The sequence below is a fragment of the Alligator sinensis genome, unplaced genomic scaffold (genome assembly GCF_000455745.1).
Source record: "Alligator sinensis unplaced genomic scaffold, ASM45574v1 scaffold981_1, whole genome shotgun sequence".
In the NCBI taxonomy this organism is placed as follows: Eukaryota; Metazoa; Chordata; order Crocodylia; family Alligatoridae; genus Alligator; species Alligator sinensis.
In genome coordinates this window covers 106,562-122,875 of record NW_005843313.1, presented here as the reverse complement: position 1 = coordinate 122,875, position 16,314 = coordinate 106,562, and the positions used below count along the sequence as shown (strand labels likewise).

At 51.1% G+C, this 16,314-nt stretch overlaps 2 protein-coding genes across 3 annotated transcripts; one reads left to right on the top strand and one right to left on the bottom strand.

Annotated features, from left to right (window-relative positions):
- Positions 1-715: 715 nt before the first annotated feature.
- Positions 716-6,343, bottom strand: LOC112548590. Its single transcript, XM_025194805.1, has 7 exons — positions 6,307-6,343; positions 5,878-6,204; positions 5,050-5,358; positions 4,262-4,369; positions 3,915-3,961; positions 3,645-3,668; positions 716-772 (listed from the first exon to the last, which is right to left on the bottom strand). The coding sequence occupies exons 1-7, from the start codon at positions 6,341-6,343 to the stop codon at positions 716-718; spliced, it is 909 nt and encodes a 302-aa protein (XP_025050590.1).
- Positions 6,344-7,027: 684 nt separating this feature from the next.
- LOC102382452 (T-cell surface glycoprotein CD8 beta chain-like) lies at positions 7,028-14,741 on the top strand. 2 transcript variants are annotated; one of them, XM_014527124.2, is made up of 7 exons: positions 7,028-7,096; positions 11,121-11,219; positions 12,106-12,441; positions 13,360-13,674; positions 13,797-13,894; positions 13,979-14,028; positions 14,622-14,741. In XM_014527124.2, the coding sequence occupies exons 2-7, from the start codon at positions 11,177-11,179 to the stop codon at positions 14,638-14,640; spliced, it is 861 nt and encodes a 286-aa protein (XP_014382610.1). In that variant the 5' UTR covers positions 7,028-7,096; positions 11,121-11,176; the 3' UTR covers positions 14,641-14,741. The 2 variants fall into 2 exon arrangements, with proteins under 2 accessions (XP_014382610.1, XP_014382609.2); XM_014527123.2 differs by lacking the exon at positions 7,028-7,096 and adding an exon at positions 10,626-10,689.
- Positions 14,742-16,314: the final 1,573 nt, after the last annotated feature.

The following is a 16,314-nucleotide window of genomic DNA, read 5'->3' as shown; positions in this document are numbered from 1 at the left end:
GTGTGTGTGTGTGTGTGTGTGTACGCATGTGCGCACATGCAGCTTGGCAGCAGAGAGTGGGGAGGGGCACTTTGCCCCCAGCGGTCATGGCCTGGCAACAGAGATTAACACGTGTTAAAACAATTAATGCAAAAACAAATTAATGGGTTAAGACGCCCGTTTAAGGCAATTAATTGACAGCCCTAGTTTTTAGTGATGCTTACTGCGCAGTAGCCTAATACTACTGTGCAGTAGCCTAATACCACTGCACAGTAGTTCATTATCATGGCTTTTGCCCAGCACGCTACCTTGCAGTGGTATTAAGCTACTGCACATTAAGCATCTCATGTAAAAGAGAGCAGGGTGTTGCTATTGGAGGGAAATCCACCTCTCTCTTAGTGGAGACTCTCTTTGAGGCATGGATGAGAAGCACAGAAGATTAGGGGAGCACATCTGCGTATCTTCTGCACTGGAAATACAAGAGAGGCGGGACAGGGGAAACTGAGTCAGCAGCTGCAGAGTAATGGAGTAATGGAGTGATGTGCAGGTCAGGATGTTCGTCTTCCAGGGATCCCAGCTGGGGTTCAGCCTCTCCCCAACACGTCAGAATGAGGGCAATGGGGGCCACTGATTTCAGCAACAGTTTTTCCTTTGAGGGCTGGGGGGGAGCTCATATGAATCCCCAACAGGACATGTCCTTTTGCAGAGGCTGCACCAGTGGCTACTGCTGGGACTCCTAATTGCCCTTGGGTTTAAAGTTTTCATAGGTCTCCTGATCTCGAGTGGTCAGCCCCTGTGAGAAGGAAGAAGGAGAGAAGGTAGAAGTGGATACAAGCCACTGGGAACCCTGCCTCATGGGGAGAGACTCCAGGGATGCAATCTGTTGAGGGACATTGTTGTCACAGTCTCTACGCTCAACTGTGTCACCCTGTAAGCACCCAGTTGGCAGGCTTTTAGCCACAGAGGTGGCATTTTTGACACTTAGGCACAGTGTGCAATCCTGTTACCTCTACAGCAGGGACACGGTTACTGAGTCTGTGCAACATGTGATGCCCTGTCCAGGCAGCATGCAGTGGTGTGCATGTGCATCTGGCGTACAACCCCAGGAAGCTGAGGGGAGGGTGGGAGGAAGGCAGGGAGCCCTCCTACGTTTCAGTGGCTGGTTGGTTAGGGCACTTCACAGGTTCCAGCCTCCTCTGCCCCAGAGTGGTTTGACTCTGCATCTCTCTAACTTCTTAGCACAACAATGTAACCACCAGCTCCAGCCCATGAGCCAGCACCTTTCCCATCCTCCTCTGGACGCTGAGCCACTGTGTCTTGTATTTCAGAATCACTGCACAAAGTAGGCAGAGAGAAGGACAGGAGTTTCTGCCCTCTTAGAGACAAGGGTTGAGACTCAAGGCCAGCTCCCTTCCAGAGCAGCTTCAATGAACCACAGACCCCCCTAACTTGGTCACTTCCTTCTGGTCCCCCCTGGATTTCTCTCTCACCTGTCCAGGGGGCAGCTCAACATCTGTGGGTAGAAGAAGTGGTGCTGGGAAGTATGTAGCATTTTGGTGCTGAATGGGACTCAGAGAAAAACTCAGCTTCACTGGACTGGTGACTGCAGGCTCAAAATCCCAGCCCTGCCCAGTGCCCCTGTGGACTTTTCTGCCAGGTCACTGTCTAGGCCTGGAAAAGCCCTGGTCTGCTGGGCTTAGTCCAGTCTCAAAGCAGCAGTGTAGGAATATTCCCTGTCTTATGCTCCCACCTTTTTCTGCTACCATCCAGGGATGGATCAGGGGAGGATGGGGGATGCAGTGGTACAGTTGGCCCCTCTTGGATTCCTGCTCCAGCCAAGCTTTAAAACCAACTGCCTGAGAGGATTGGCAGCATTTCTATTCAGGCAGCAGCGAGGGAGTTACTTGACTTCTTGGTTCATTGTGATCTCCCCAATTCCTGCTAATCTCTCCTCACTCCACAGGTGTTAACACCTTCTCTCCTTTGTAATGGTCTCAGTGTTTCACAGTACAAAATATCCTTTCTTTTGCAATTCAGCTGTCTGTCAGCCATGCCTGGTGATGTCTCTCTTCTATTTCACAGCCCTGTGGACTGCTTTGAGCTCCAGCTCAAAACCTTAACTTGGATGCGGTCACATTAACTCATGGGTGAAAACAACTGACAGTGGAGCATGTCAAGACTCTTCAAGTCAAGGGGCATTTTTACATATGTATCCATTGCAGCACCAGGCACTTTAAAAAAACACCCGGTGCTGCAACGCATCCACTTATATAAGTGGCAAAAATGGCAGTGGTGCACTTTTGAACTAATACACCTCAGAGGTGCTTTAGTTCAGAAGCTCACCGTCACCATTCTCTGCATGCTGACATGCATTTCACTGCTTATACAACTGCACGTGGTGCAGTGCAGTTCGCCTCAGCTCACGTGTGGCGCAGACTTGATTAATCAAGTCTGCTCCAAAGCGGCCGATCTCTGGTGCGTCGCTGGAAAAACAGTATGTGTATAAGTGCCCAAGAAGGCTATATTTTGTTTTATGAATTTGAATAAGAGATATACACCTACCTAAAATGACTATAGGACTACTGAAACAACATCTTTTGACAGTGTTTTGCCTAGTTACAGTTTTTTTAAACTTAATATATAATCTAGCACAAGGGTAGCCAACCCACAGCATGCGGGTGCAATAGGTGGTATGGGTAGCCTCTGTGTGGGGCACGTGGCAGACTGGGGAGGTGACAGGCAGCACTGGGGCAGATAGGCCAAGGAGCAGAACAGGGCCAGACTTACAGGTGGGCAATGGGGGTGACTGCCCAGGCCACCGTGGTCAGGGGGGAACCACACACTCACATGTGCGCGCGTGCATGAGCAGCCTGCGCTCACAACAGAGCTCTGCCCCTGCTCCACCCCAGCTGATCCTCCCCAGGCACGAGGAGCAGTGCCCAGCCCAGCGTGCCCCCCACCTCCAGCCGCTGCCCAGGAGGATGTGCAGGCGGCATGGCACCTGCTGCAGCCCACCCGCCTTGCTCCTGCACAACAGCAGTGGTGCCTGCCAATGGGGAAGCAAGTGTCCTGATAAACCTAGCAGCTCCCCCCAAGGCTTTATTTCTGATTTTTTTTTTTGCTGATACTACTACATAAAAGCAAAGAAAAGATGCCAAAACACAAGTTTACCCAGGGCACCATTTTCCTTAAGGTGAGCTCTGGAACAGAAAGGGGAGGGGACTAGAGTGGCACTCGGGGACAGTGCAAGACTAATTTGTGGTACGGCTGCCAAAGAGATTGGCCCCTGCTGATCTAGCAAATAAGTGCATGTTCCAGTCATGTTATATTTGTTTTTCTTTGATCTTAAACCAAATCATCTAGCAGGGCCCCTGGCATGTTAGTAAAGCTTCTAGTTTCTCTTTAACTGGAGAAAAACATGTGATGCTGCAGAATACCATGTGTACCTAAAAATCATATATCCACCCATGGCACCATCACATCTGCATTTTGATTATTACCCATCTGAGATCAAAACCCATTATTTCCCATCTGAGATCAAAGCCGGCTTGCAATCCTTTACCCACTACGTTTGCCACCACAGCCGCCTTCACTGCTTAGGCACAGCCTGAAATACAGCTACTTTCACATGGAAGAAGGAAGGGAAGCAGAGCTTGGGTACTTACAGTATAGATCGCTTCTCCTTTTTGCTGCGCAAAAAGAAAGAGAAAGAGATGAATCAGGAGGAATGGGAAGGAAAACACCACAGACAGCAACCGCCCCTTGTGATTTCCTACATGCCATGTGGGAGAGCTCCCAAATGAGGCCTGGCCCCTGGAAACAACTTGACCTTTCCCCAGCTCAGCCCCCAATGGGAATTTTTGATTGACCGACAACATGTCCCTGTAGCGTCCCTTCACACATTGCCCATCAGCAAGGTCTGTAATGGGCTATACCTCATTCTGCTGGGATATGCGAGGTGCTGGTTTCCTGGGTCGGGATCCTGAAATGGAGACAGTGGTCATAGCTCCTCTTCCACTGCCGTGTCCCTGTGTACATGGGGCTGAGCACACAGATGAGTCCCTGGTGCAAAGGTTCATGCAGAGCATGAGCCATGCACCCCGGGCTCAGGCTGCCTGTGGAGGGGACCTGTTTATATCAGGCCCCGAGGGGCAGAGCTCAGAGCCACATGCCAGGCACAGGAGAAGCCTTGGGGCCTGTGATGGCTGCAGCTCAGTCTTCCCGCACAGGTGAGCCCACTGGTGATGCCCAGGGAGCATCTGGGGGCCATGCACTTTCTTACCCCATCTGGGAGGGCAGCAGATCCAGATGAGACTCAGGGGAATTGTGAACAGCAGTAGGGCGCTGCCCACTGCCATGACAGGGAGCAAGATGCAGGGTGCGGAGGGAGCTACAGGGGAGAGGAAAAAACCTCACATCAGTGCTCTTGCCCCTCTCCACTCTGCAGCAGCGGAGTCCAGTGGGCAGAGGACCAGAGAGAGCTGGGCTCTGTCCCTGGAGCTGCCACTCACCTGTAAGACACTGCCCCACCCCGTGCCTCAGTTACCCCTCCTGCAAAGCAGCAATGGGACTACCAGCCCTTGTAAAGCCCTGGGAGACCTCTGCTAACTGAGATCTAAGGATTTCCTGTATTCAGTCCACACTGCCCTGTCTGTCTCAAGGAGATCAGGGCTGCTCATTCCTTACTGAGCTAATTGCTGTTCCTCAGGACAGGAGTTTCCTGGCATCCTCTGCCAGCTCCAAAACTTTCTCTGGACCATTCCCCTCTCCCATAGCCCCTCCATCCCTTGGGGTATCCAGCAGGCTCCTCTCCTTCCTTGAGTGGCTCTTAACTCCCTTTTTCCCTGGATATTATCATTGAAGTCCTCACAGAGGTCTCCGAGATAGCCAATGCCTTGTCTCATGACCTGGGCGCTGTTTCATGCCACCTTTTACCTAATTTCCTGCAGATCTGTCTGCTTGCAAGCACAACACAATTGTCCAGCCTCCGTCACTCATGTTAGAGGCATGACTGATTGCAGGTGCTTCTTATGAACATTATGTCTTAGTCGGAAATGTGAAACCACTCACAATTATACGTGGCATGTCTGAAAACGCTGCTGCCAGATGAGTTGAATATGACCTCGCAGCTGAAGGCTGCCCCGCTGACCCAGCTTGCCCAGGGGATGCTGATGCAATGGATGAGTGTTAAGGACCCATCGCTGCCTTCCAGCGAGTGCGGCAGCCTCTGGACTGGCTCCTCTCTGGGTACATGCCAGGACACCTGGACGAGGTTGGAGATGCCCTGGATCACACAGGCCAAATGTGCAAGCTCCGTGGCTCTGTTCCCCTCTACAACGGGGACCAGGAGCAGCACGGAGCTGCTGTCGGTGAAGCTGTCTGGGCAGAAAGGAAACCAAGAGTTCAGGGGGAGACAGAGCTGAGCTGCAGCCCCACCAGAGCTGTAGGTCTGTCACTGAGAGACTAACAGTGATAAAAGTCTATTGGGGAATAAGGAAATGTGCCATCCCTTGCTGAGCTGGAAGAGAAGAACCCATCCAATGCACAAGTGTCCTAGCCAGGAGAAAGCTGGGCAGCCTTGTAAAGGCAGCACTAGCAGGCTTCAGGGGTTCACCCGCCATCATGGCTCAGAGGCTGCACAGACCAGCCCCACAGAGACTCCAGCACTTCCCCTGCGGCCCTTTCAAGGTTTTCCCTGTAAAAAAACACAGCATAGCCCATTCTCTCTCTACCCCAGCAGCTAACATGGGACCCATTTTACTTGGCTAAAAACACAGCTTCTTTTAAGCAATTTACTCTTATGATTCTTCCAGTTTAATGTTGGTTTCTAATGGAGCAGGAAGAATGAGACACTCAGACACTTTAATTATTCTAGTGAAAGAAGCAGTGGGTCGTTACCTCCAACAATCACCGTGGTTCCGTTCCCAAAAGTCCAGCAGTTGGTGGCTGCAAGTGCACAGTAATAAATGCCAGACTCCTTCCTTTGGATCTCCCTGATTTCCAGGGTTGCGCTGTATACCGTATGCTTGCAAGCAAGTCTGCTCACATTTTTATCCCGACACTTCTTAATGTGTGTGGGGGTCTCACCCGCCCTTCTCAGATACCAGTGCACATTTGCTCCCCCTTCCAAATTTTCCTTGGAGGAACAGGGGATCTCTGCTGTCCCACCAACTTCCACAAACAGGAACCGCTGAGGTTGGTGCAGATGTAACTGGACTCCCAACACTGGAAACACAATGGCGAAATCGTCACCTCCCAGTGGGTCTCAGGCTGACACTGGTACCCCTCACATCTCAGGACCAGAAGACATTTGCTGCTAATACTTACGCTGAGCACAGGCAAATACAACCCAAGTCCTGCACATCCTATCTGAGGACTAGGAACACATTCAAAGACCTCTCCAGAGCGACTGATCAAACATCCGGCTCCCCTCCAGTGCTCCGTGCTCAGGGTCCTACAGAGCTGTACCCAGGGACAACAGTATCAGGCACTCAGGAAGCAACATTTCTGGAGAGAGAAGCAATCATGCCTGGCTGCCCCGGGGCTCGGGTCCTGTTCACTGCTGCAGACGCAGGGGCAGCAACAAGGCCAAGGGCTGTGATGAGGAGCTCCTCCCCGGGGGATGTCCTACTGATAGCAAGCACTGTCCTTGAGTTATCTGAGGAAACTTCTGGTGACACAACCTGCCTCTTACTGCATGCCATTGCTCTATAGGGGGCAGGGCTGGATGTGCTGGTGAAGAGCTATAACCAGGTAGGCACTGTTCAGGGGAGGCAGGGGAAGCATTTCCAGAAGCCCCCTTTTGTCTCCAGAGCAGACGACCATTTGAATCAGTGATTTAGGCACTTGGGATCCTAAGGGCTTACCCAACAGAACCCCAACAAAACTGGGCTGTGAATTCAAAGGGTAATTGCTTTTCCCACTCTCACCCTGGGATGACACTGCTATTCTGCACCAGGACACCCGTGCAATTCAGCCTCACGTCTTCCTGTGCTATCACCCAGGTGGAGCAGCTTCTCTCTCAGCGGTGCTTGCGCTGTTCCCTTCCCAGGGATGCCCTTTCTCTCTCTTACCTGACCTCAGCAGGGAGCTTCGGGTGCTCAGTTCAATTCTGGAGGTAAACCTATTTCCACTGAAGCTTTTGCTGGTGTAAGATTGTGATTGTGAGCAAGCAAACTAGTCCTGTAAGGGTTTCTACCCAATGGAGATTATAGAGGATGGGGATGGGCTTTTGTATGCAGCTGCAGAGGACAGGACCAGAAGCAGCAGCCTCAAGCTGCAGCAGGAAACCCAGAAGCTGGAGATGAGGATGAACTTTCTGACTATGAGAGTTGTTGAGCATTGGAAAAGGCACCTAGAGACCCTGTGGAGTCTCCATTTTGGATGTGCTCAAGAGTACGTTGGACAGACCCTTGGCCTGGATGGTTCAGTCAGGGCTGATCCTGCTTTGAGCTGGGGCTGGACTAGCTGTGACCCTGTGAGGTCCCTTTCGGCCCTCCTTTCCTACAATCCTCTGCTCTTTGCTGGCCCTTTTCCCATTGGGCATGGTGAATTGCTGAGACAGCATTTGGTGAGGGCTGGAAATAATCAATTCAACTTCTGCAAAGACATGCCTTGCTCTTGTAGCTTGTGGTTCAGTACAGGAGAAGGTTAATGAGCACTAGCTGACCCCTTCTAAGTAAGCGAGCTTGAGAAAACACCATCACAGGAAAAACAGAGCATACCGCTAAGTGTTTCACAAGCCAATGACCTAGAACTACAGGAATACAGAAAACACATTTAGACTGACCACAAAGGCAGGTTTGGCACTGGTGTGGCCGTTAGCCTTGGTGGGGAGGATTAAAATCCAGGGTGGGAGAGAGAACGTGGTGGCTGCTTTTTCTTTCAACCTTAGTGTAGCAATTAAAATGCACAAATAAATAGAGTCACCGCCGCTGTTTCTGGCTCTGAGGCCAGATCACACTATGGACGAGTGGCTGTAGCTCAGGCTGAGATCTGTGGCACTACAGTGGTTTCTACCAGCGACACCGCCTGGCTGGTGAAGTTCAGTTGACTTGTATCAGCAAAGATCTACTCGACAGATGAAGTGTGACTGGGGAAAATAAACTACCTTTCATTTTATTTCAGTTAACTAAGGACATATAAGCAGAAGCACCACAGCCCTTATTGCTGTGCTGTAAGTCTTTGAAATAAGAGAGACTTTCTAATTTTAATTCATATAAAGAAACTGAATGGGAGTGATAAGGGTACCAGAGATGGACAGCTGCAAGGTAACTGAATAAAGGGTCTTTACAGTCAGAGGCAGCATAGGCCTTAGCACATGGGTCTGAAATGCTGTTGTGTCATGATTGTGCCCTTAGCACACTTCTCCCATCTGGACGAAGATCTGGGGCAGGATGTCAAGATACCCTAACTATAGCACTGCAAAAGTGAACATTAAAATTACTCTTTTTATTTCATTCAAAATCAAGTAAATTAAGATGCTCACTTGTTGGTAATGTTTGAAATTTGCTAAAAAATAAATAAATCTCCTGCCTTCAAACCAGAAAATTGGAGAAATGTTTCTGAACATTGAAGGAAAATGTAAGTTCTGTGAAGTAATGCTTAAGAACAGATTTTGAGTTCATTTAATACTGAAAAGCAGAAGATCATGAGATATGCATTACCCAGAGTTGGAGGGAAGTGGCTGGTGGGGTTAATTATTACGAAGTTATTATTATCTACGAAGAAGAAACACAAGAAGTTAACCGCGACGGAAACAATGACCCATCAAGAGACTGAAGGAAAGAGAAGAAAAGAACACAAGACTCCCGTGGACATTGATGTGGGGTCAAGGAGCCCTGCTGATGGAAGATAAGTATCTGTCTTTACATCTATTTTAGGGGACTGGATGTATCTTTAAACGTTCGTGCTGTTCTTTGCTAAGCTAAGATTCATGAATAAATACAGTGTTAAAAACCCCTTTCACCATCCTCCCCACCTAGATCTGGGGCTCTCAGCACTGCCCCTCCAGAAGCTGCCTCAAAGTGCGTCACCTCTCTGCTCTCCACTCTCAGCAAGAGGACATACAGGCGGTTGCACACTGCGTTGTGCAAGAGCCTGGTACTGCACTGCCAACATCAGTGGATTTTGTCACCACCGTTGGTGGGCAGAGACAAAACTGTTTGATTTGGAGGATTAAAAAGGACATTAAACTCTCAGAGGTGTAGGAATCACTATCAGCATGCTCCCACACATCTCTGGTATTTAAAAGAGTCATTTTCTGGCCAGCCAGCTTGTGAATCAAATGCGACACCTCCTTCATGTATCAAGAATGAGCATACACACATGCACACAGCTGCTTCTCAGGGTGTTTCATGAAGCTAAATTGCCTGACAAATGTGGCGTACCAAGTTGATGAGCAGGGCAGGAGACCAGTTTACCTGCTATTGTAGCTCAGCTTGGCTGTTTCAATCAAACCTGTGTCTGAAATATAGCAGGAGAGGTGGCTGCACCCTCAGCAACTTCCAGACAGGTTCGGTACAACGGGATTGTAGGGTGAGATCCAGTGATGTGCAGGAGGAACAAGGCCTGTGAGGACACAGGTAGCAAAGCCCATGCAGGGTGCAGCTCGATGGTCATCTCCTCAACAGCCTCTTCCATTTAGATAGAGATCTGCTCTAGAGAGGGGCAAAGATCTCAGTTCTTGTCTTTTAAGTTCATGCTGAAGATTGTGCATCAGGTTGAAACTGTGGAAGAGGCTGAGACTAAAACCCCTCTCCACAAATAAAGCCACAGTGAGCTATTAATCCCACAGCTCTTGGGATAGGGACACTCACCACACTCAACTCCATCTCTGCCCTAAAATGCCCCAAGCAGCCCCCAGAACAAAGCAGGACCCTGAACCCACCATTGCACAAATGAGGCCACCAAAAAATCAGATGAATGAAAGGGGGGAAAAAAATGAGAAAGCAAATGAAAAATTTTGCTGGGGATTCCTGAGCCTCTCCCATGGGCAGAAGTGACTGCTGCATTTCTGAACCAAGTCCCAATTGCTTGGCATAGGGATTTGGGCTTCTAAGTCACTTGGGGGCTCTGGAAAATGTTTCCCCAAATCCCACCTGGAAATAAAGGTTTTCTTCTGAGAAGGATGAAGTGTCAGAGACTGTGTGAAGACCGCTCTGCCTGTCACTGCTTGTGGAAGTGGAGTGAGAGGCATGGCCTTTAAAGGAAAACCCCCTTCATCAGCTCAGCCGTGTGCACGGCCCCTTGTGGACTGCTCCACCTGGAAGGGAGGGAGCTGTTCCTCCTCTGTCCTGGGAGGTGCTCCATGGACAAGAGTGTGTGTTTCCAGCAGGAACTGAGACAGAGGGAAACCAGGACAGCATTTTTGTCACAGGCACAGCCTGAGGGATGTTTCATCCCCAGCACTTTCACAGCAAGTCCTTGCATGTTGAGATGCTGAACTCACCTGCAACCCATGCAATTCAATTTGCTGAAGTCCAGTCTGATTGATCCAATTCACTTGCTCTGTGGAAGCTTGACCAGAGCATCCTCACCTCGCACATTCAATGGACTTACAGTAGAGCAAGGACCAACTTAGATAATGCTGAAAAAGGACGTCTTGCTCCATGGAGCAGTCTCATGTCCATCATTATGTTAAGGATGGGAATGGAGCAGCAGTGAATGGCATTAGATGGACAAGGCAGAGGGCAAGGAAGAAGAGCCCAGGTCAGCATCCCATACAGCCCTGTTCACATGCTCAGACAGCATGGTGTATAGGTCTTTACAGGGTCCTGCCTAATGAGTGGAAGCTTCAAAAAGGTCTGTGAGGGTTATATCATCACCATGTATATCCATAGGGCTATTTAAGCATTGCTGACAGCAAGGTAGAGGCCCGGGCCTTGCTTACCTTGTGCTGAAGTGTGGTGAGACAATACTGGGATGGGATTCAGTGGACAGCTGGTTTGCTATTGGGGGGAGCTGAAAGACTTCTTGCAAATAAACCCCAGGCTGGTCATATATTCTTGACCAGGGGGCAGTAAGGACTGACTCATTCAGCATGTCTGAGGTCAATGTACCACCCGCCAGCGCCCTCCTCTTGTAGACGTGCCCCGCTCCGAGTTGAGACAGGAAACTGATCTTCTTCCCTCATGACCCAGGCTTTCAGAAAGAAGAGACCCATCGAGCAGCCTCACAGCGCTTAAGAGACCACACCATGTCCTGCCCCTGGGCTGGGATCCTGCTCCTCGCCCTGCAGGGTAAGTGTTTCAGCTTCATGTTATTTGCTTGCCACATAAGAACAATTCCCTTCTGCACAAGGACATCCTGGCAGGAGGGAAACACCCAGCTGGGCTGCACAGGAGAGATGGAGACAGGAAAGTTAGACATTTCATTCACTGAGGGATATAATACAATGATGTGTGTGATGAAAAGCCCCTTGGGAGAGTGCAGCAATGCAGCAAATGATCCTCATCTGTGTCTGGTCCCAGCTGGGTGTGATGATGCTGCGCTGGAATCGGGACAATTTTCAGCCCAGCTTGCTGGGGTTTCAGCTAGTCTTCGGGACACAGGGATTGTCTGGCCATAAAGGACTGAAAGGAGCTCCAAAGGCTTTTGGGGCTTGAGTGAGAGCTGCTTCTGAGGCAGTCGAGGGACTGTCTGATGTGTAGTGGAGAGATCTGTGGCCCGTTTGTTTTGGGCAGAAATAAGAGAGAAGCAGATCTTTGCATTGAGGGAAAATGTGAAGTCCTGGGCTAAGGAAGAGAAAAGCAATTTGCTCCTTTCTGACAACTCACAGCTGGGGAACACTGGTACTCCTTACATGGAGAAGAATAAGTGTCAGAAGTAAATAGAATTTCTTTTTCTTCATTTGCTACTTGATATGGCTGCATTTTAATGGTTCTTTATGTATCATCCGATATTATGTTCCATTTTACTTCTCTTCGCATGAGTTGAGCGGGTCATTTTCTTGCGTGCTTTCCCCACTAACCCCAAATCCTGTGACTCCATAACTGTACCACAGGTAATATTATGCTTCATTCGACTGTGTCACTTTAGTGAAAACTGTAGATAAATGAGGATATTGCACAGGGGGAGCTGACTGCACTGATCCCCCCGCTTCACACACCGCGCTTTCCTATGCAGTGGCTGCTTCCCAAGAGCAGCTGTGGCTGCAGCAAAGCCCAGGAGAGATCTGGACGACCCCAGGACAGGCTGCGGAGCTGAACTGCACTGTTTCATACCGGCGATCATCCGTATACTGGTATAAAGAGAGTCAGGATGGCAGTCTGCAGTGGGTTGCTGAGACTGGTAAGCATGGATCCGCAGAAGGAAGATACTTGAGTCAAGTGAGCAGCTCAGGGAAAATGTTCTCTCTAGTCATCAACAAGCTGCAGGAGGAGGATTCTGGGGTTTATTACTGTACCCTCGATGTCTCTACACATGCTGACTTCGGGAATGGGACCAGGCTGATCGTCTCTGGTGAGTTTCCAACAGGTCAGAAATTGTCAGTCCATGGATGGGAGGCAAAAAGAAATTCCCATTTTTGACAACTCTGTCACCCCAGCATCAGTTCCAAGCTGTGAGTGAGCTCAGGGACGGCAGGGACTAGGCAGTGACCAGGGCAGGGAGTGGGAGTGGCAGACCTGGGCTCTGGGTCTCACTCAACAGATCCAGGATTGCAACTATCTCAGATCCCAGCAGCTCCAACATGAGAGCCCAAAGACATGACTGGGATTTCCAAACTGTATGGCCTCTGCAGCCAGGACCCTGGAACAGGGAGCTGGGTGCTGGACACCAGGGAGAAATCTCTACTGAGCTCCTGTCCCAAAGACTCTCCCTGCACCCTGAGGGGCTCAAGGGGCCTGGGGTGAAAGCTCATGTCATGGTTTAGGCTTCAACAGGCAGTTTCTTCCTCTGCCTGCAGTGCGACAGGAAGTGAGCACCAACCCTCCACCCTCCTCCCTGGTTCTGGATTTCCACCCTCACCCCACGCAGAGATCCAGAGGAAAGGGAGGGAGGGAGACACTGTGGGAAACTGTGCGGGAAACCGTGGGGAAACTGAGGCAGAGAGCAGAGGGGCTAATAGTTCTCCAGAGGCACTGGGCAAAGCATTACCCAGTGGGTTGCTTTTCTGTCTCCCTGGCTCACATTCCTCCCACCAGACCAAGTCTCCTTCTGTGACCTGTGCACCAAGAAGCCACTGCTGGCACTTGAGATAAGAAACCCCTTGTAAAAATACCTGGATCCAGGTCCTGTTGGGTTTGATGTTGAAAAGGGGGTAGACAAAGCTCTGGGCATCTCAGCTCTCCTGCCGGGGCCAGGTGGGTACGAGCTGCCCTGTAGGGAATAGGCAGCGTTCCCCCAGCCTCTGGCCCTGATGCTCCCTCTCTCATGCAGACACCCCCCAGCCCAGCCTTGCCATCCTAGTGCCTTCCCCCACAGAGGAGGCCGAGCTCCCAGACCCTGTCCCCCTGCTCTGCCTGCTCTCTCCGCATGCTGGGGACTGGGGGGCAGCTCTCTGGGATGCCAGGGAGGAGTCTCCAGGGAAAGCAGATGCAGGAGCCCAGGACAGGGCTGGCAGGTGGAGCCTGAAGAAGGTCCCCAGGCAGAAGTGGATCGCAGGGACACACAGCACCTGCACCGCCAGAGAGGAGGAAACCGGGAGAAACATCAGCACTGCTGTGGCCAAGGGCATGGGTTCTGCATCACGGGGTAGGTGAAGCCTGTCCCTGGGCATCACCCCTACCCCTCCCTGTGGTCTCTGGGAACGGGCCCCTCATCCGCTCCATGCAGCAGGCTCTGTGCCCTGCTCTCAGCCTCTCCTCTCCCCGCAGGGCCCTGCTGGGTCACACACTGGGTGGGGCTGCCCTGTGTCTGCCTCCTCCTGCTGATCCAGGGCCTGATCCTGCTCTCCATGAAGTGCCCCACAAAGGTAAGGACCAGAGTGTGCTCTTGGGTCAAGCCCCCGGCCTCACTCCTGCCCCACTAATGGCCCCTGCTCTACTTCCTTTATCAGGGACAGCAGCAGCACCAGGGAGTGACGTGTGCGCAAGGCAGAGCTCAGAGGTAACTGCTTCTCCAGCCCTGTCAGAAACATGCTCAGAACTGGGGTCTGGGCTCATCCCGGCCTGGTACCTTCAGATCATCTCTTGAGCAACTCAGCAGAGTCACTGCAGTAATCATTGATTCCCCCCTTCCCCGCTGCTGTCAGCGCTGTGCTGGGTTCATGGTGCTGAACTGCTGTGTCCCACCCCAGAGGCAGCTGCATGGCTGTGGGGGGACACTGTGCTGTGCATGGGGTATTGCAAAAGAAAATCCAGGTCAGAGCATTTCTTAGAGTGAAAAAAGTCCCAGGAAGCAGGTGAATGGAGGGGGCTGTGTGATCTAATGGGACACATTAACCTTGGCAGTCAGGGCAGGACACCTGAGTCTTCTTTCTGAGACTGGGTCTGAGCAACTGAGAGCTCAAGCCCAAGTCCTGGCCCCTCTCTGGGCCTCAGTTTCTCTTCCCACTAACTTTTTATTGACTTTTCCTTAAGTATCAGCACAATCCTTTATCCTGTGCTCATACTGCACCAAGCATTGTGGGGTGCTGACAGATGGGGTCTCCGGGCTGTGCTACCCAGAACTGCTGAGACATCTCTCCTCTTGTGTTGCAGATGGAATATGCAGCTGTGAGCCACCGTGGCAGAAATGCTCCCACTTCACTGATGTGTTCACATGTTTACCCTTAAAATAAAGAGTGTGGGGACATGCATTTGCATGAGGGAGAGGCACATGAAGCCAAGCACCTGCCCACTGTGTAAGCGTGTGTGGGGAGGAGGGTGAGGGGGCAGGCTGACCACTGGACATAGGAGATGCACATCTCATACCCTGCATTTTGTGGCAAGGACCAAAAATGATGGAAAGGGAAACAGTACAGGGGTGGGACATGGTTTTTATTAGGCAACAGTTGCAGGCCACTTTGGGCCAGGAAGTCAGACTCACGCTGTCTGCTGTTGAGGCTACACAGTAGGGGTATGCAAAGTGCACCGTATTCGATTCAGATTCAGCCCAATTCAGGGGACAGTGATTTGATTCATTGATTCAGATCACTGTCCCAATTTGATTCAGTCAAATCCGAACCTAAAGATTCAATTCTGATTCACAGAATCAGCAATTCAGCCATGGACACAGCTTGACATGTTTTTTCTACATGCCTCAAGGTACCAGGTGTGGCTTATGAATGCTGAGATGGTGGCGTGGATGGAGCATCCCACAGGAGTATGGGGGACCCCCCTTCCCCCACATCCACCCAGCTCAGCAATTGGCCACAGGGGGACCACAGGTGCCCGCCCAGACCCAGGAGTCACCAGTTGCCGAGCCGGAGGGGTGCAGGGCCCCCGTCCCCCACGCTCCCGTGGGACACTCCATCCACCCCGGCATCTCAGCATTCACGAGCTGTCTGGTACCTTGAAATATGTAGAAAAAACATTTAAAGCTGTGTCATGTCCAAATCATTGAATCTTGCTGAATTGATTTGGAGAGTTTTGATTCAATTCAGAGAGATTAAAGGGTCTCCTGATTTGATTTGGATTTGGAGATTTGGCCACTGAATCAGGCCAAATCTCTGCCAAATTGAATCAGTGACCAAAGCTTCGTGCAGCCCTACTAAACAGGGAGTGTACATGCCCCATGCAGGATCCTGCCACCCTGCCCCACTGCCCTGGGTCCCCCAGGCCGAGGCCTTGCACACACCAGGGGCTGCAACATCTCCCCACAGACTACAGTCACCCTGTCCATGCTGCCTGTGTCTTGTGGCAGGAAACCTCCCAGAGCCTGAGGCTGGGATCTTCTGCTCTTGATCTCTAGAGTGGAGGGCAGAGTTCATGCTTGGAGCTGCACTGAGGAACTGGTCTAGCCAGAACATCCCAAGGCAGCAAGAAGCAACAAAAACCACAGGACAGTGGTTAAGGGAACAAGAACCAGCAAATCAGCAGGGAGCAGCTGGGGATTTCCAGGCTTGATTCCTTTGTGCTTGAGACTTTCCCTGCTTTCCTTCCATTGGAGCTGACTATGAGTTCTCCAGTGGTGCTGGGATCACCCTGTGGCTGGGCATAAACTTCCCGAACCTGTGTGACCACAGGGGCAGCATCAGGTCCCAGCCAGAGTGAGACTGTGCCAGGCTGGGCATGGCAGGAGGTGGCACTTTTCAATCTGTTCTAGTATTTTTATGAATCTGCTTTGTATAAACTGGGCATCACCGCCCCTGGGCACCACATGGTCGGGAATTCTGAGTGGTGGGTAATGTAGGGTTACCATATTTCTAGTATCAAAAAAGAGGTCACCTGTGGGGGGAGGGTGGGAGGGAAG